This window comes from Enoplosus armatus, chromosome 7, assembly GCF_043641665.1.
Source record: "Enoplosus armatus isolate fEnoArm2 chromosome 7, fEnoArm2.hap1, whole genome shotgun sequence".
Lineage (NCBI taxonomy): Eukaryota > Metazoa > Chordata > Actinopteri > Centrarchiformes > Enoplosidae > Enoplosus > Enoplosus armatus.
Genome location: NC_092186.1, coordinates 14661651 through 14683220, shown reverse-complemented (window position 1 = coordinate 14683220; position 21570 = coordinate 14661651). Strand labels below are relative to the sequence as shown.

The following is a 21570-nucleotide window of genomic DNA, read 5'->3' as shown; positions in this document are numbered from 1 at the left end:
TAGGCCGCACGTTCAGCTGAAGTAACAACTGGTGAAAAAGAGAAAAAAATAGCTACAGCTTTAGTAAAAGTCATTCTGTGACCTCCACTCAGCCTTTGTCCATTACCTAAACCAGGGTTCATATGTTCATATCCTATGTATCAACGCATGACACTTAAACATAAACACACACTGTTGGCACAAAGATTTATCTGGCTATTTATCTGACAAGTTGCGTTTACTCATACGTGAATGTTACCCATGTAACACGCTTCTGTGTAAATGTTTCCTATCACACTTGTTTCACAACAGATTCTACAGATTTCTCCTAACAGCTCCTGAGTAATGCTCCATGTCTCAATACAAACACAACAAGTGATACAAGGCACAGGTCAGAGGAAAGTACCTGTTTTGCAAATTGGACTCATGCCAGTCTGTGTACTGATGCCAACAGTGTAGGGGTGACACAGCCACTGAGCCGTTCAGCGTAACAGAGAGATTCAGACGGAACTGGCTCCTGTTATAACAAAATGCTTCATGGCACCATTTCCTTACAAGATACTGGATTTCTTTATGAGATATCTTACTTCAACATTTAAGGTCAAAGCTTGCTCCAGGTGCTCCAGATGGGGAGACAAAAGGGAGAAAAAAACTCTTAAAAAAAAAAACTTAATTACAGACTACTGAGCAGCTAGCCAGACTTTAAGGACACTTTACTGGGAGAAGACAGTTTTAAATCTGCTCCAGAGCTGGCAGATTAATACTCTTTCATATACATTATCCTGGACAAATATATGATTTTACGTCTAGATGTTAGCAGTAGAGTTATGAAGAGGGAAGAAGAAAAACTATTTCTCCCTGTGTGTCCCTGCTGCTAGGCAAAAACACTAACAACACACACACACACACACACACACACACACACACCTGTCCATGTTCCACATTAGCACTTCCTGTCTTTGTGAGCCCTCCTGGAATGTGTGTGCGTGCACATGTGCTTGCATGTATGTGTCCATGTCCTACCCTGTAGTTATGGCCAGCAAATGGCCCACTGGTTTCTGACCCCCGTTATCTGCCCCCAAGCCTCTACTTGCTCACCTATGACCTAGGTGGGTCAACTCAGGGTCACATTCTTCAAATAATGCACCCTTGCATCTGTCCGTCCATCCACCCCCCCCCCCCCCCCCCCGCGACCACCGAGCCTAGTGTCACAAGTATCGCCTTAAATAGACAGAGGTTCTGTGGACTGCACCATTACAGCCTGCACAGGAGTGCTGGTCACCATCAAAGCTCCCGTTTACTGATTCCCAGACACTTAACACATTCTGGGTAGGGCTGGACTCCCTGGAGGGCACTGGGTTTTTTGCGCTAAGAGAAACCTGTTAAATGGTTCAAGGAAAAGATCCATGTCTTGAAAGCCAAGGACATGACATTAAGTGAAGTGAGCTGGGTCTGGACAGAACTACATGGAAAGAGTTGGGTTTGGAAGCAACTTCAAGGATGGGAGGTCATATGAGGATAAACAAGTTAAATTCAGGAAAAGCAAGTTTAGAAACAAAGATGATTTCCAGCACTGAGGGCTTCCTTTAGTACACGCATGTTTTTAAGATTTAAGTCACAATTGTTTTGACTGTTCTTGCTCGACCAAATCAGCGTGTACACATGGTCAAAACAGCAAGAAATAAATCATCAAAAAGCAGAATAATAATTTTTCAAGTGTCAGATGTGCATGAACTCAAGAACCCACACACCGCCACGAATACAATCTCAACCTGTGGGAAACTCTGCTTTACCAAGAAGGTGATGTAACAGCAGACTTCTAGAGACTTTCAAATGTCCAAACACCCCTCCTAACCCCTTCAGCCAAGCTGTTGTATCACCGCAAAGCCACCCATGAAATTCCAAGTATTTGACTAAGCATAAGCATCACATATTCCAAATACAGTACATAGTAGTAGCAGTGGTTCCAGACTCTGTTAAGCTGCAGTTCTGAGCTCATGTATGCATGAACATAGACAGAGTTTCCTAGCTCCGCTGAAGCAGCATCATTAACTTCCCTGTACAGTGAGTTAATGATGTACAGGTAGGGACTGTATCTGCTTTGACTGAGTTACAAAACATCACTTCATTTTAGGCTGAGCTGTGTTTATAGAGGGACTGTTATAATAAACACTTCTCATTTTATTAAATCCTTTACTAAGTTTAGTTTTACTTTATTAATGTGAAAATCTTTATGACAACTGTCAAACTTCATTATAGGCTTCCGATTGCAGATTTCATGCAATGTGTATTCTGAAAGAATATATATTTTTTATTTTTATATATATATATATATATACACATATATATGAAATATAAAACTGTGTGCATCCAAGAAGTGCTGTATGACCCAAGTGAGTTCGATTACTGTGTCAGTTACAAAATTGACTTTATTAGGAGATTACAAAAACGTTTACTGTGCTAATAAGGACACTGTTGTAAACAAAGACCACACCACACGCACATGTGCACATGTTGAGTGTGGTGCAAGATTGTAAGGATTTTTCACTTGGCATCAATTGTCAGATGTACTGGTTGCCATGTTAGGACTGGTTGTATTTGTCAGTTGACAAGTCAGCACTGGACCGTGTTGGCACAAGACTAGGACATGGGGCTACTGTTGATCAGACTGTGTCTTCACTATCAAGTGTGCATGTGTGTTTATGTGCGTGTGTTGGGGGGGTTGATGTCAGAAGTGGAAGCAGGCAGTCATCTGATCTGGCCAAACACCTGAAAACAATCCCCTTCCCTCGACCAGAGGGAGGGTTATGTTATTTTTCCTCTTCACACACAAACACTTCATGCAGTCCTCACGGCTCACCTCTCGTCTCAGCTGCCTGTATTCTATTTTCTGACAAACTGGTTCACAACCTGGGGGTTTGCGTTTGCTGGAGGCTTGCAAAACGATTAAGCAAATAAACATTTGTAGCACTGACAGAGCTTGGCATTTCTGTTAAAGGGTTGCGGATCTAGAGAACTGTGATCCATTCATCTAACTTTTTTTTCCTTTCATTTTCTCTCACATGTAAATAATACCACCCCCACTCCCACTCTCTTCGCCCGCCAGCCTTCCCCCTGGGCCCAGTTGTACAGCTCGGCAGTAGGAAGTACTTTGGACAAAGGCAGGAAGTAATGAGGAAGTCCTTTCAGACAGCTCAGGCAGCAACAACCACTTGCCTGCCAACATGCTTTCCTCTGCAGCTCACACACACAAATTCTCACAGAAAAACACACATCAAACCACTCGAGCACAGAGGGAATCAGACCATTACCCTCAGTGGGATGGTATATCAGTTTCCTTCTCAATATCCCTTGTCTTAAGTTAACAAAAGTAAAATGTGTAAAAAAATGCAAAAGAAGATGGCATTAAGAGACAAGGAATGACTTAACACAACAAAACACAACACATTGCGGCAACAGTAGCCATACATCTTCTTCCAGCATGTTGGCATCCTCAGAAGCCCCAATCCTCTCCACACTATAGGCTACTTATATCTCTACTAACAGCCAATCCCATGTTAGAATAGTGGGCAGCAGTGTCAGCAGCTCCACTTAGCCTCATGTGTACGTTTGTGCTCCACTTGGCTCTCTGTGCAAGTGTGCGTTTGTTGTGCATGTGTCTATCTGAATGTGTACCGTTACACTTGCATGTGCACTCATACAGTGTGTGTGAGTGTGTAGAGCAGGATGTGGGAGTGCCCATCCATTGATGAGCTGGAGGAGAGAGGAGAGAGAGTTTTCCAGATCCCCTGTGGCGCTCGGCTAGCACTGCCTGCCTGTTACTGCACTCGCTGCACGAATAGAGCGGGTAGAGGGAAATACACACACACACACACACGTATATAACTGATGCCAGCTTATCAAAGTTAATTTGGATTTGTTAACAAGGATGCAAGCTGCCAGGAAGAAAAACACAAGAGCACGATTACTAACTCTCCCGCTCCATCTGTCTGTTTCCATCCTTCCTTCCCTCTTCTCTTCCCCTCTCTTTCAGTTTTTGTCTCTTCCTCTCACTCCTTGTCCCTTATAAGATATTCATGGTAATTCAAACACCAGTGAGTGTGAGCACGTGTGTGTGTGTGTGTGAGTGTGTTGATGTGAGGCAAGCCACCACAGAAAAGCTTTAACTATCACAAATGGACAGCATCAAAGAGGAGCTTGCATGTGTCTATAGCAATAAATGAGAGAGAAATGTTCGCAGCTCTCTCTTCTGTGTGTAAGAGTGTATCACTATCAGGATCACATCACTTGAAATTCACTTTACTCAGAAACTGGAACGGAGAAGGAAATTGGAAACGATTCAAATACTATCCTTCCAGTGTTTGCTCTCTACTTCTTCCTGTTTAAATGAACAGAAAGAAGACAAAAAGGTTCACGTTTTTCACTATGGAAGAGAACCAATTTCCCGAAATGTGCTGCAAATTTTACATTTATTTCCACTATTATCAGGGCTGTAAATAACTGTAATTAATAACTGGGATCATAACACCTAGAAGCTAGACACTAATTTTGGCTGTAATGATAAAGCCCTAACCTCAGTGCTGGTGTGAACCAATGTGTCCCAGACTCTCTCAAGTCCTGCAAGCATATCTCAAGCTGAACACCTCACTATATGTTTGCAAAAATGGCACGATTGACAAATGCCGACACTATACCATCATATTTGTTCAGTATTTTGTTTTCCTCTTACTTTGTACAAGTTACTTAGTTAACTGTAAAACAAGCTCCTACTTCCAGGCAGCCAAGTTAATTCCAGTGAAGGAAAAGACAGCAAAGGATAGCGTTTCTAGCTCATGTCCCCTCTCACTGGAAAAGCATCTGGGTCAGAGTTGAAGTGGCCCCAGGGCTCCACACTGTTTAAGTTTCATTTTCCAACACAGTGAGACAAATGTGCAAATATGCCCTTTAGGTATTTACTGTTTGTATTTTCTTCTCGTCTTCAAGCTATACACTGTTGATCACCAGAGGGAAAGAGAATTAGTGTGCGAGTGTGTTTGCGTCTGTGTGATCAGACAGAGACAGGTGATTGGCATGTGGTAGGCATACAGGAAAAACAACAAGCCTCCTCCTCCAGATGGAGGCTCATGAGTTGAGAGCAGTGACTCAATATATGTGCAAAGGTTGTTGCTTCACACGACAAATTTAATCATTTTCAAACAATTCTAACTCTTCTGATAGTTCTCACTGAATACACATGTGGACATTTACAAAATATACACTATACTATAATCTGAATATTACTTACAGGCCAGCACTTTATCTGCTCTGTCTTATGCCTGCAGATAGCATTGGTCGGATGTTATCAGCTTTAGTATTTATTGTATTTATGTATTTATAATTATGACTGTTGAAACTACAGCTGGGTATAGCACCTCAATACTTTATTTGGTACCAACCGAAATGTGTCTATAGCAACTCTTAAGTGCCAAAAGCTGGTATCAAATCTCTGGTCAGATTCATAATCTTCTTTTTGCCTCCTTGGACTCACACTAACATGCAGAAATCATGCGGCGTTTTTCTCCCTTTTGTGACACGTGAACCCCTTTTACAGGAAGCGTAGCACTCTCAAGCAGTCTGTCTCCTGTGTTTATGCTCTTGTGTTCCCTGTGTCACTGAGCACTAAATGGCTAATTAAGAACACCAGCTCCAGGAAAACTCTTTCATTTACTTTTCATTAGAAACAACTGCAGAAAGTGAACCGAAGAAAGACAGAAGAGAAGATGAGATCGAGAGAGAAGCGAGTCTGGAAGCAGACTGAGAAGAGACACTTTTACACCCCAATTAAGAGGCTGGGCTAGCTAAGTGTTTTTGTTTGGTTGTGGGCGCAGGCCAACTGCACGCTCCATTGAGCGCCTCCATCCCTAATACTGTCATTTTCTTTCTCTCTTTAGCCTCCTCTAGCTTGGCCACTTGCCACTCTGGCAAAAGAGTGTGTACGTGTGGTTTTTGAGTGCGTGTCTGTGTGTGTACCTGGGAGCCACACTTGAAACGCCCCGCCATGTTTGTTTTGCTCTGTTTATTTTGCTTTGCCCAACCCCTTCTCTTCCCCTCCTGGCCTCCTCATCGGGCCCTCATCTTATCCACGCCGACCATCCAGTTCCATTTGATAGCAGGAGAAAAAAAGACTAATGGAAATGTTATTGATCACAATTTCTATTAATCAATTATGATTATTATAATCACCTTAGAGAAAAAACATAGTGATACCATTTAATGGCAACATACCCAGATATTAAAGGACTAGTTCAACATTTAGGAAACGTGTATTTGCTTTGTTGCCCCGAGACTGAAAACAGGGAACACACAAAATAATCCATACAAAATATATGGGGGGTTATATGTGGGACTAAATACCAAATTCTAAAAATAAATGTGTTTCGACAGATTTTGCTCCCATTCTGAGCAGCGGCAACATGATATGTCCTGGACACAACTACTAGAACAAAGATGGCTTCGGCTGAACTTGTACAGAAGGATGGCTTATAGTGTAGTTGCATTGGGACAGGATCGCTTCATGGCCAGTATGGGCAGGAGGAATGATTACAGTGGCCAATAACCCTCTCTAAATGTGGGCATGTAAGTATTATTTTAAGAGACAAATTCCAAAACGTTTGATAACCCTTTCATTAGATGTAATGTTTTCTGAACATTATCTCTGGTGAACACTGCTCACACCTACAACTGTAGAACCATGGAAATAACGTTAACGAATTACATACATTACATACGGTCAACTCCATAAAGTTTCATTTTTAATTCTCCTCACGCTCTCTCTCATTCTCAACCACTCCTGTACTCCCTCTTTGTTTTTACAAAAGTCTGGAAGTGAGTTAAATGCCTTTTAAACATCCAAATAACAAAATTAAATTCCCATCCCCAGTAGAGAAGCTTTTTCAAAGCTGCACAATATCCCATTTGACCCATTTAGATTGACCACCAGTGCGGCTTTAACCTGTGTGACTGTGACAGTCTGAAGTGATACGTGTAACTGGGAGGTGAAGCTGTGACTCTGTGTGGTAGTGTGTGCGTCTGAAAACCTCAGTAAAACAACAAAGCAGGTAGGCGCAGGCAAAGTGAACTTTGACCTGAAAAGCTTTCTCTCCTGTGTGTGTTTTTGCGTGCGTGAGTTGTGCAAGCACAGTGCTGGCTGGTGTCTGTGAGGCTGAACACAGTGTGCCAGGCCTCAGCTACAGATAGAGCCTTACCTCAACAGGAGATCAACTGTTTGCTCTCTTACTCTCATCTGTGAATGTTACCCTTACTTCCTTTCTATCTGTACGTTTCTCTCGCTTTACTTCTCTTTTGTAAATCCAGTCCTTGTGTGCTTGATTTCCATCCAGCAATCTGCCTTTGTATGCATCTACTATCCATCTGTAAATATAGCTCTGCCTCGTCTATAAATGCAGCTCTCTTGCTTCCTTTTTATTTATTCTATTATTTTTTTATTTATTTAACCAACTGTTAGTGGGAATGTGTTTCATTTTAACACAATTAAAATGTCTCCACTATTACATTAAAAAGGCCATAACAGTTACAAGTTTTTTTAATTAATAAGTATAAATTAGATAAGAGGTGAACATTTATCTCAAAACCAAACCAATAAGTGCAAAGACAGCAAAGAGTCGAAGATAGAAAGCAACAGCTTTCCATCGCATTAATTTTGGATTCCACCAGTTTCAAAGACTAACCCAGCTTTTTGTCATTTTACATATCCTGAATGCATCATGTGCAAACATGTGGGTGCACAAGTTGCATCCGCATGCCTACATACAGTATCCTGTCTATCTCACAGCAGGTACCAGTGATCCATGAACCCCATCGATCTCAGAGCTGACCTTCCCCCTCGCTTCTATAAAAGTGTTTTCAGCTCTCTTCTTTTTCTTGCCAATCTGGTATTTCAACACCAGTAGCAAACATTTTTTTATACTTATGATCCTTGACTGAGAAATTATTATTTTCATTCTCGGTTTTCCATAGGGACATCCATGCGCAGGGTCAGCAGCAGAATGGCTCGTGTATGCTAGAAATTCACCACTTAATGACATTTCAACAGTTCACAGAAATTAACTTATGATTGAAGGAATCCAATGTATTAAAGCTTTCGGAAAATTTGATTCCTTGAAAACACAGCATCTATGTCATAAACTGGGAACTTCTGATGCCCTGCTCTACAGCACAACACAGTCTGCACAAATCTACCACCATAGATCGAAATTCGCTATTGCGCTACTGCAAAGCAAGCAACCACCAACATTCAATCAGGCAACAAAGCCACAGTGACTGATGACAGCTTGTAAAAGCTGAGAAAATTGCAGCCTGAGTGCACTTGACAAAAGCTACAACTGGACTGACCTCCACATCCGAACAGCTACCTGTGCAAAGTTGTAAATATACAGGAGACACATACACACAAAATACAGATGTGCATCAGATACACACACTTACAAAATGTAGAAAATAGGACGGGGCAATGAATGTCAGATCTCATACACTCTCCAAGCTGTTTGGATTGTCAACATGTCACTTAAGGGTCCTGCACAGTTAAACATGACATGTCTTGGTTCACACACACACACTCACAGTGGTTTTCCTGCTTGTAAGGAGCATGTGTAAGATCAGAGGAATGCAGGCTCTCCCTTGGCTCTTACCTAAGGCAACTGGAACCCTGTAAAAACACAACAAAAACAACCCCACAGTTTCCACTCACACATAAACTTTAATGCCCCATCTAATGTTCCTCCGCCCTGCACTCGCACACATGTGTGTGTATGTGCGTATTCAAGTTTGTAAACTGTGAGTTTTCATTCACAGAAGCCCTAATTAAAGATTCTACAGTTTCCTCACGCCACCACCCAGCATGTGTTTCACTGTATATCACCGCACAAGCAAATAACACATTTCTTTCTCCAGGTTCACATCTCATTATTTTACCTCATCTAGGTTGACCTGTGGGGCTGAAACATGTCATGGATACTGCTACACCTGCAATAGGCTGCATAAAGTGGTATTACACTGTTTCATAACTCACTGCTAATATTACATTTACTGTTATAAGCTTGACAAAAGCACTAGTTTAGCTTAAAGTCTGGAGAGTTTTGTTGCTGCAAGCTAAAAACATGTCTACAGGAATGTAGAACTGTGGCTCTCACCTCCAGTGGGGACAGGCACTTAAGTATATATATATATATATATATATATATATATATATATATATATATATATATATATATATATGTATCAAACACTCGCAAACATTCACTGTAAGTGTACACCCCCCCCCCCCCAGACAGCCATTGCGTCATGTTCTAGAAATGGCTCCTGCTTTGATACACAGCTCTTGACTAAACTGGTGCTGGTCATGTGATGCAGAGCACAGCGTCACACCTGCTCCCCTGGCCTACCCAAAGCAAAGGAGACATGAACGCACATGTGCTCAGGTTGTTTGACGTACTGTACACCCACTTCTGTTAATCAGTGGGGTTTTTTTTTTTTTTTTTTTAAATGGTCAGGGGGTGGGCACTTTAAATCAAGTCCTTAAGAAAGCTCAACTTAGCAGTAAAAAAGTTCTAAGGAGAATTTAGTGCAGGCAGTGAATATTAAGTGTTCAAATGCAAAGAATAGGCTAAAACTACCACCACTTCTGAATTATACATATTGCTTCAACTAATGTATAATTCATCATGACCAACAATATTTTGTACAACCACTCCAAAACATGCCTCAGACAGATGTGTGCTCACCTCTGTCTCTGTATGGCAAACATCTAGGATCTACTTGTAACCAACTTAAGAGACCTTTGGAGCGCTCTTAAATTTATTTTTCAGTCATGAGAAGTTTGATAAATAGCTTTTATTCTTAAGTTTGCAAATAGCATTATAAGTGAAATATTTTTACTTTTATCTTTCACTTGAATCTAAAATGTCACTTCTTTGATAAATACAGACCCACAGCAACAGCTTTTCCTTTTATTTGCCTTACACTTGAATTTTGACCTCATTAGAAATCTGATGTTGTTTTGTTTTGACCTAGCTATTAAAACAAAATTGAATGCTGTACATCTTGTCTAAGTCAAAACTTTTACACACTTGACAATGTGTGTGCTTGTGTGTGTATAGAGACAGAGACTGAGAAACAAAGAGAGCCGTTTCCTGTATTAACTTTCCCAACAGTGAGACCTGGCAGAAAGTCGAGGAGCCAACATTATATGCGGGCTGCAACAGTCGATGTTAAAGTATAAACATGGCCGAGGTCGTTACGCTTTGAGCGCTAGCCTTTCTGTCAGACACAGGGACAGAGGAGAAAAAACAACACAAGCTATAATCGCCTTCAAAAAATAATAAGCATTCTCTCTGTGTGTCTTACAATAGAAGTAATTCTCTATGTTTATGGTAAGAGAGGAAAGACTGACTGGCCGACACACAGGCAGCTGGCTGTAGCACCGAGAAAACCCACAGCTCTTTTTTACTAAAAGGAGAGAAAATCTGTACAACTTCTGACAAACAAGTGTACTACACTGTTTATCCCTGTCCATCAACTCTCTTACTCTTTGTTGCGCTACATTTTCTTTCCCATAATGCCTACCTTTGAGTTTGCAGTTCCCTAACTCAACAATGCAGTTGAGTCATTTCACACATCAAGCAGATCCTGAGCCTATAATTACAGATCACTTGCCCACAATGCACCAGTCAATGAATGCTAATCAGAGTGAGTCTGCGACCCCTGGCTGCTGATATTTGGAGCAACCCTCCGCATCATAGACATCATTATATAAACCATTTGGAATGAAAACATCAGTCGTCTCAATTGATTTTGGGGAGGAAAAAATCTCTAGTGCATATTCTCATTATGCGTCTCAATGGAGCACTTTACAACAAGCAGCGTGATGGATTCTGGAAAGGTGTTACACTACCATGTTTGCACACAACAGCTAGTCAATATGGATATTTTTCCACTGCTCCATACATAGGCCTATATGTCAATCTTTTTTTAATTTGTCAAGTATAATTGGTATAAAGCAGGGGTTTTCCAAGTCTGACACTGTGGAGCCTCCCCTCAGAAAATTTTGAGACAACTGCTGGGGATGTAAACAGGAAGCATATTGTTGCCATGGAGTGAGTTAGTTAGCAGTGGGGTATAACTTGAGCACTGTTGTTTTTTTACATTTTGACAAATTGATACCATTAAAAAGTATCCAAATTAGCTATTAGCAGTTCCTGTTTGCAATGTACCCATGGATGTATAGACAACAATCACTGGATTATTTTGACACTGAAGAAAACTTAAAATCCTGATGATTCTCAGGCAAGTTCTTGAGTTATAAGGAGCTATGCCTTCTAAGCAAAGTGAAGTGTCACACTGAACCTAAAAACATGTGCATCATGTCTGTGTGTTCAGATTTGACCGAGTTATGACTCAGAGAAGGAGTACAAATATTGACGCCAACTGCCTCAGTTCTCTCCCGCACCCCCTTGGGGAGGCGTGGATCACAGTTTGAAAACCTCTGGTATAAAGAAGCGTATGAGGAGAAAAACAAGAGAGAATAAACGCACATTAACACACATATACACTTACTTCTCTGACAGTGGTTCTGTGACCAGCATCGTCCCCTGAAGTGTCCGTTGATGGTGTTCTGTGGGCAGATGGTCTGACCTTGGGCCGTGCCGGGACACACATCTCCACACTCTCTGTCATTCTTATTGGCCACGATGAAGTTGTCCTCCACAGAGTCCAGGATCTTGGACCAGTCCAGGGTGGCCAGGTAGCAAAGGTCTGGATTCTTCTCGATCCTCACGGCGCCCCGGGTGATATTCATAAGATTGTGGAGGCCCACCTCCTTCAGCTCCAGCATCTCATAAATGACGAGAGCGTAATTGAAGAAGAGGTTGTTTCCGCGGATCACCGTCAGGTTGGGGAAGAGATCGCTGAGGGCCTCGAGGCCGTAGACCCTGAACAGCAGCACGTAGTCGGTCACCACTCGCAGCTTCGGGTAGCTGAGACCCCGGAAGTCCTCGGTCTTGGTCTTAAACATGAGCAGAATCTTCAGGTGGCCCTCGATGATGGTGCAGTTCTCCAATGACTGGAGATTGGTCACATTGTTCCGGATGTCCTTGCTCTGGCAGACTGGAAGGACAGAAAGGGAGGGAGTTGTGAGAAACAATAATGAGCCAGTCACAAAACACAACAGAGCACGTCAGCAAATATGCATTTACACTCAGCTGACAGTTTATTAGATACACCTAGCTAAAACTAACGCAACAGCCCTGGAAAATCCCACCTTCATGAAGGTTATAATGTTCACTTTTTGTTGAAACTGTTTTAGAGAAGTGTTAATTCAACTTTACGGTCATTTTGGAGGTTGTAATTTGTTATGCTGTTAAACTGTATTGTGTTAAACTGAGGAACTGATTCATCGACTTATCGTTTCAGATTAGTCGACATCATTGATGTAAAATGGATGAATATAACAGTTTGTTTTTAATGACTTCTACAAAAACAAATGAAGAGAGCACATCACAGTAAAAATGGAGAAACATGTCATTCAGGCCAAACAGGCTAAAGAGTTGTCTGCGATTTGCAACAGTATTAAAACAACCGGATATGAACATCAACAGATCCTTCTTTTTCCCCCATTTAAGCCATGAAACCACTAGTGATCTGCATTAAGTAGAGCAGAGCCATTCATGAACAGTCTCCCTCTACAATTCTATAATCTGAGTGGCCACAAGTGCCCTCTCCCTCTCCCCCCCCCCCCCTCCCTCACACACACACACACACACACACACACAGACACAGACTCCCTCTCTTCTCATTGGCTCGAGCAGTATTTCCCCAGAGAGGAAATTATTGTATGGCACTGTCTGATCTGAATGAAGCAGACATGAAAGGGTTAAGAGAAATGAAGCCTAGAAGCAAAATGCTTATCCATGCTCATTCATACTTTAGCTGCTGTACACACACACACAAGCCCACATTTGGACTATTCACACACACACACAGACACAGACACACAGACGCACACACAGACACACACAGACACACAGACAGATGAGAGGAGTGGAGAATTCATTAGGGGACAGTTACTTCAGGAGATGTACAGAGAGAAAAGGCATGATGCTGCTGCTTGCTACAAATAGTAAGATGCACATTGCCAATGTATTCCTCAGCAGTTAAAGGAAAACTACAAAGTGGGAGTAGAGAACACCTAATAGCTTAAATTAAGAGTGTCAAGTGTTAAAATGAAAACATGATTTCTATTGTTGCGATTATATCAGAAAGCTTAACTAATTTTATTCTATCTTCTTTTAAAAACCAGGTTTACAAATTGACCAAGAGGACAAAGAGCGACAATACCGCTCACACATGATCTGTTGTAAAAGCAGTGCATCAATCATGGGTGAGTAATCGACTAGCACGTTTATTGAAATGGTCTGTAAAAGGTCTGAGACGTATTGTTCTCTCAACTGCAATCAATAATGCAGCATAGAAACTAAGAAGACACCTCCTAAGCATAGCCCAGATTCATCACCACAATTATTTTCCTCCAAACTTCCTCTTCCTTTGAATCGTCTTTAATAAAAATCACACAGATTGGATGTTTCTTTACCAGATCAACCAAAAATACGAACAGGCTTGTCTGTCAACACGTAGTCAAAGCAAGTGTCAGGTCATGTGAACAGACTTGCTGTTTTGAGTGAAAGAGATATGATTTACTGCTTGACGTGACGGATAATGTTTGAACATGCTATTAAAATGAGAGGAACATTTGCATAAATGCGCACAAATTCTACAGCTTCAACACACCCATTTACATTCAGTGAACATACTCATTAAACACACTAGTAGGGGTGACACGTATAATACTAATTTGTTCACATGACTTAACCAAGCATGTACTGTATCATCAATACTACCAGCAGCCATAATGACCCAAAGCAGATGGTTGTGGACAACAACCAACAAGCAGGAAGATTGGATTTAAATGCAATTTGTTAATGGAACATTACAAACTTGTTTCCAGTACAAGAAAAAAACATCAGTCATGTACTGAATTATAATTGCAGCACCGAGAACTAGAAAAGAACGGCTTGTACTTTTAAGAGGCTGAATGAAATGCTGTTCCTCGCAAAATCAGTACAAACCATCACAAATAAACAGGAAGCCAATTATATTCAATAAAATAAACCCATTATGTTAATCAAATTAGTCATCAATATAAAATTAAAAACTAAAGTCATGAAAAGGGGCCTGAGCTGGTGCATGTAGGGTAAAATGAGCTCCTAGTGACAGAAGCGATCTAATGGTCTCCATCTAGTCTGCTGCTTTCAATCGATGATATAGACACACACACCTCCTAATCACACTCACTCTGTAAGTGTCTTCAATGCCTCTTAATGGTGTGAACCTCATCTGCTCGCCACCTTTTGATATTTTCCCCCTCTATCACGGTCAATCCCCGACTACCACTTTGCAAAAAATAATCAATCCCACTACAACATGCATCTTAAAATAGAAAAAGAAGTCTAGATTCATTGCCATGGACTACTTGGTTCTATTGAGTTGTTATTGGCCCTCGTCATTTCCCAGGTGTAAGCTACCTATTAACTTCCCATTCTGTTAATGGTTAGCAAGACAAACATGTCAACAACCCAGATACAAACTCTGACCGGCAGCACATCAGCGGAACAGTTTAAGTGACTTCTAATAATGGATAGGAGCCAGTAAAGCCTGTAATCACTACACTGCCAAATAAAACCATGTTGTTTACTACAACAGCATGTTGGCAATAGGGGTCAGTTATTCAGATGAGGAAAATGTCAAACCAACATACCAAATGGTCAGAACGGATTTTGTTAAATGCCAACTGGTAGCCTCTTGTTATTACCTTGGAATATATATTTGAATATCCATGCAAGGCATCAGTGTTTCACATTATTTTTAGAATGTGTATATTAGCTCTTGATTTTAATTTTCTGTGAATGTGACTATAGCTTCACAATTCTATATAGCCTATCCAAAAACCTTTTAACCGATGATAAAAATATACACATGATAGCAAGACTAAATGTAAAAATCAAAAGACAAAAGAGTGATGAAACGTAGGCAGGTATGTTGGTAACAGTTATCTTATTTGACATGGAGACAAAACCTTTAAGATAAAATTAATTGTGAGATTGTGTGACACTAAACAGTAGCTAACAACAGCCAACAAGTGCAGCCATACTGTTAATTATTTAGTTTTAGAGTAGCTGATTGGATATCCAAATGTGTTCATATGTGTCATGGTGATCCACTATCCACTGGAAGACCATAAACTAGAGGAAGGTCGGGTCACACTACATTCCCACAACTGGACAAACATACATAAAAGGCAACAGCTGTCCATAGCATTATGTTAGCAGTAGTGCACACAAACTTCACAAGAAAGAAGCCCCCCAAGATTTTCAAAACTAAATGAGTTGTACTAAAATACTTGACACAGATTCCAGGTCAGTGCCCCCTCATTGACCCCTACTCCCAGAACAGCGCAGCAGAGCTTCCAATCTGATGGAGCACCCAACTTTCTGGAAGTTTAAACTGGCCTTTGTCTCTGAAAAACAGTTTGTAAATACAGTCATGAAACAGTCCATGTTTAATTTTGTCAAATAGGTCAGACAGCAACAAGTGGGCACAAGATCGTTACTATCCATCATTTATTGTGTAAATGTACAGAAATTACTTCCTTCAATCTGACAATGTGAGAAGATGTGCAGCAGAGTTACAACAAACTGTGCACCTTGCCATGTTTGTCAAAACAATCAGGAAGCACTAGTTTGGATTGAAAACACTGAAATGGAGTATTTAAATGTATCCACATTACTGTGGACGTGGCCAAAGCCAGCTCAACTTTGAACACTTCCGCTTGCAGCCAGCCTTGCCAGCAGCCAAAAACAACTCATAAAATACGACAATAAATCCATTTCAGCTGTCAAGCATCTCATCAGATAAAGCAGAGTTTGAAACAACAACAGCAACACATTCACGCAAACTAGCCAGTTTGCCTTGGCCACACCCTCTTTATTAGACACATACTGTATCAGAAACCAAAACACAAAAACACACTTCTTCCTTCACTCTGTGGCAGTTGGTTTTATTCTCAGTGATAACAGCAACCTTACACCTCTCAGCCCCTCCTGCCTTATCTCCTGGACACATCAAACAGGCCTACAGGCCACCCACTCGCTGTCAGCCTGCAGCACCAACCGGATACCTATTGTGCAACACGACAACATAACAAACTACGTTACACAACACCAGCAGGGCCAGGGTGCAACTCACCTCTGCCCACAATGATCTTCAAGACACACCAAGAGGACACAATCATGACCTTTTTATATTAATGCATTTTTTCCCACTGCAGGTAAGAAATATGTTACTGGAAAGGAGGTCTCCTCACACGGCATGCTAACAGGCTAGCACATATGTCACATCTCCTGTTGGAAAAGCTTTATTGACACAAAGAAATGTTAGTGGGCCATGAGGGGAAGCAGTACAAGGTGCTGCTGGGAGCTCCCTCCTCAAAATGGAGTCTTGTTTTCGACTGACAGGAACGAGAGAGAGGGAGAAGGAGTGAGGGGGAGCGTGGGTCATCGGGGGGCAGATGGGGAAGAGGGGTGGAGAAGGAGGGAGAGTTAAGGAGTGGAGAGGAGGAAGGGTTGTTATGTAGTTGGGGGTTGGCTGCGAGAGCCACTGTGAGAAGAGGGAAGCTGGTCGCGAGGGGAAGAAGAAGAAGGGGTGAAGGGGGGCAGAGAAGTGAAGGGAGGGGAGTGAGCAGGGTGAAAGTGTAACCTGAGCCAAGGCAGGAACGCAGAGTGACGTAAGGGACCTACAGGACGGTTGGTGATCACATGCATGAATGGAGGGCCGCTATGGACCACTGTTACATGACAAGCAACAGGCACACACACAGACACACAAGGGGGGTTGTTACCTACAGGCCACAAGCACAACAATAAGCACCTGTATGGTGGATATGTTAACCTACAATATAAAAACCTTCAACAAACTGAGCATATGACTGGACATAAGAAACATCGGACAAAAAGACAGACAAAGAAACAGCAAGTATCTAGAAAGAGAAAGACACCTGCTGCAGTGTTTCATTTTTTGTCATCTAAAAAGGAAGAAAATTGTCAAACAAAATGCTCTGACACAAAGACTACACTGTGAACTGCAATTTACATTTTGACTTACATAAACAGACACTATATAAAAAAACCTGGTAGACATTGTGAGGGTGGGGGGTTTGGTGGACAATGACCGTGACCCCTCTATAGCCCACCCTCCTACTGAGGACCACCCATTAGCAGACAGCTTGGTGCTCTCACTGGCTGTACAGGAGCTCTTAATTACAATAACAACTCAATCAGCCGCTAATGAGAGGAGGGGGGGGGTGTATCGGAGCAGAGCAGAGAATGGAATAACAGGGCATAGACTGGAACGTACTGTACCATACTGTGGACCTCTATAGGAGAAATGTGGGCCATCCACCCGCCTTCCCTGTCTGTTTGACACTTAATTTGGCAGCAGGAATGAGAAAAGGAGGAGGAGGGACGTATAGAGGGGTGTCAGACAAACAGAAACAGAAGAGGAAAAAGCTTGGAGATGGAGCGAGGTGAATGAGTTTAAGTCTTCAATAGGAGATTAACAAATTAACGGTTCCTTTACAAAATTTTATACAGACATTTTGAGGAAATGCATCCTCAGAGATGTCAGTTTTCTTGATAACAAACACATAAAAAAAAAAATACTGTCTAGACATTTGTCACTGTGTGCTGCTTGAATAGTTATGAGGTCTTTTCACACATTCATGCTGTAACAGTAACTGAATAAATTGCTGAAACTGTTTCAGTGAAGCTTTTGTTGTTCACACAAGCAATGCCTGAATGTTATTTTACACTAGGTGTGCCTTAATGTTATTTTAATATGATGTGACCACTAATACTGCTTAATTCCTCTGCTGGTCCATCCTCTGTAATACAATATGCCAGGATGGCAGAGGACTTAACAATATTGTATATTTTTATAGTATAGATTGCAATATTTAAAAAAGAAATTCGACAGATATATGCAGATAAATGATATATTTTACCCACCAACAATTCTTCTTAAGTATTTCTTTCATTCAGTCTGCTGTGAGAATGACTGATTGCTCTTTTGTTGTGCAGGAAGAGCATGCATGTGAACCCAGTCACCAAATTGTAATTAATTTAGGCTAAATTATGTCATTTATCAGAGGGACTGACTGTTTACTTTTAGTGTTAGTCATGAAAAGTGAATTCTCATAGTTTTCATTTTCTATCAAGCAGTAAAACTGTTCCTTCATTGCGGTGTTAAGGCTGAAACGATATATTGTTCAGCCCTTAACTATGACATTAACTATGACATTGTGGCATAAGCTCCTTGTTCACACACGACCCTTTTAGAGCAAATTGCGGTTAATAATAATGTTAAATACTGCGCATTTAAAGTGCAAGTATTGTATAGTGACACAGTATATGATTAATGTACTCAGTCTTTCTGCTTTCCGTGATGTGCAAGTAGGTAATTTGAAACTAAGCTGTCAAATGTATTCTCTACTTGGCCACTGAACAGATTTTTATTATAAAAAAGGTGCCATTCTGAAAAACAGAACAAACTGAATACTGATATTTTAGTTTTTCAACCCTGATTTAGATGTGTCTGGGCTCACAATCCCACAGAAAAACTGAACTGGACACAATTCAGAATAAGATATATGGTGGCAAGTGAGAAAGCTATATTTTGATTTAGATTTACTACACAGCAAATCAAGGCTTTGTTGAAAGGACGACTGTGGTTTACACTGTGTGCTTGCAACAGTATGATCTGCAGAAAAAGAAAAACATCCGTCTAACCTCTCTCCTTTTAATTATTTTCCTTGCAGATATTGCTTAGATCATAGAAATATTGACCAGGAAGGCTCTAAGTCAAATCATTATCTCAATCAAAAGTATTGGCTGTTTGTAATGAGTGCGAACAAAAAAATTTTTGCACTCATTCCATGTTACATGTGACATCTGAATGCCATCTAAAATGGCAGAAATATTGATCAATTTCACTTTAGCTCCCTGCCATTTTAGCATGTCATCACCTGTCTCTCTCACATCTGTACTCCCTCTCCTTGTCAAATACAAAGCAGAATTAGCTCAAAAACTAAGCTCACCATAATTACATCTCAAAAAATGACTTGAGCATGACCAGTGCAACTGAGGTCATACAAATCTAACGGGTATCTCTGAGAGAAACTGCCATCTCCACTATTCAGTAAGCACCCACAGCTGCAGCCTCCGTTATAGTGTAGCTACAATTTCAGACAGATTCTTCTCTTATTTTTAGAGTTGTGCTCCCTGCAGAGAATTTAATATGCATCAACTAACAGTAGCTGGCTGGCTGGCAGTGAGAAAGTGGATCACAGTGGCAGTTTTAGAAGGTGAGAGTGGAGCCCTCTGTGGCCCGGGTACCAGCCTGCCTCTGCCTTTCACTGAAGCAGAGGGCAGCCGCACGTTAGCTTAGCGTGAAACCAGATCTGTCTAGCATGAAACCAGGTGGCAGCTAACTCTGGACTGTGAGAAGTTTCCTCTCTCTGTCAGCTTAGACGCACGTTGCCCCTGATGAGGTGATCTGCTGATTATAGATTTGTCAACAGCTCAGTTGCTGAACAAACCCCAGGAGAGAGAATATGCGGCCGCGGTGCCAAGTGGACTGCCAGTGGAAAAATGCATTTGTTTGTTAATATAGCTGTGGAAAGTCCTGAGAAGTAAAGCCAGCTCCCTGTGCGCCCACTGCCAAGCTGTGGCTTCTACAGTGAAAACTGATGCTGAGAAATTGCATGAGAGGCATTTTGATTAACATGTACCAACTTGTACCTCCAAAACAAAGAGAGTTGAGGACCAAAATAACAGTACGTGAGCCAGGGAAAGACAGAGAGGGGGGCAGCTTGAAGAGTGGAAATAAGCTCAGCGTGCCATTAAATTAAACCACACAGGAAACATTGTTTAAAATCTTCTGTTAACAATACGAGGGGACAATGACCAAGTTATACGGTGAGCGAACGTAGTGGACACATGCATCGTGACTGACCTGTACTTCCACATTTGAGGACATCAGATAAAACTGGAGAGTGGGGGGGGCTTGGGAAGGGAGACGGAGCGGGGAGAGAGGGAGTGTGTGGGTTGGAGCACCTGTTCCTCCATTGCCTCAGCTTCCCATTGAGGAGCATGGCAAGGGGAGCTGGCCTAGCCTATTTATACACAACGCTGGGTCCCGTTACAGCTGTGGCACAAGGCCAGGCTGTGGCAGATTGAAGCGGGTAGAAAAGAGCAACATGCAGGCCCTGCGCTCTCAGATGGCCGGCCAAGAGAAGAGAGAGGCCTAAATCAGATCACACTGGTGACTTTGGCTTGCCTTCTTCTCTCTACCTTCCGGCACTGGCAAAGGAGAGAGGAAGAGAGGGAGGAGGGGAAGGATAGGTACAGACAGAGGGAGACAAAGAGGCCGAATATAAACAGAGAGAAAGAATGAGGAAGAGAAAAGGGAGTGTGTGTGTGTGTGTGTGTGTGGGGGGGGGGGGGGGGTCACTGTCACTCGCTTTTAAAAACAATGACTCACTATTTTCTAGTTCCACTGAGCTTGGTTCGACCTTGGACTCGAGGCTGCCGAACGAGACAAAAGGAAAAGAGAGGTGGAGAAGCAAAGTGGAGGAAAACAGGGCAGAAGACACAAGAGCAGAATGTGTATTGACGGCCCAGTCTGACATCTTCTTAGAGTGGCAGGGTACCTGATAAAAACTGATCCCTAGAGTCCATGTCCACCAACCCAAACACCAAATATCCACTGTGCAGACATGTGTAGTCTGACAGTGAAACATGGCCGACGTCCATCTTATATGTAAGATTGATATGAGATAAGATGACGGGGACTCGAAGGTCTTTTAAGCAACCCCTTTCACACTCAAAACCAGAACAAGGGTTTTTTAAAAAAGGGCTTAAACTTGCCCATATTTTAAAACAATTCAAATACATTTTATCTGGCACTGTTGCAGATTGCCAGCCCGTCTCTATATCTCCAGCATACGGTTGCACCCCTGTTCTGACTCCATACTCAACAGCAAACAAAGCCCTAGAATTTAAAATCCTCAGTCCATATGTAAAGCAGATAAGATGGTCATTGTATCTGGTTTGTCTTTACTGCCCAGTTCCTCATTCCATTTCCAGACCTTTCCCTCTTTTTCCTCCCCTCTGCCTCATATGCTTCTGCAGCACAGCATAGTGCAATTTAAGCTTTTGAAAAGAAAGTCACATGAAGAATTTTAAAATGCAGGCCACTGACGCAAACTGCCTCTGCAAGTACATGGAACCAGACATGTTCGAAAAAGCACTTTACGGTAGCAACGTGTAATTTCACACAAATACACACAATCAAACAGATCTATTTCATGACCAATTGCGACCAACATGTTCCCTGTCTTAGAAATAATTGGACAGCTGGTACAACACA

At 41.8% G+C, this 21570-nt stretch overlaps 1 protein-coding gene across 1 annotated transcript in view; it reads right to left on the bottom strand.

Annotated features, from left to right (window-relative positions):
- Positions 1-21570, bottom strand: part of insrb (insulin receptor b) — a 72942-nt gene that overhangs the window by 38801 nt on the left and 12571 nt on the right. Inside the window, exon 2 of the mRNA XM_070908805.1 lies at positions 11590-12138. Coding sequence (XP_070764906.1) covers positions 11590-12138 — 549 coding nt within the window. The remainder of the gene's footprint in view (positions 1-11589; positions 12139-21570) is intronic.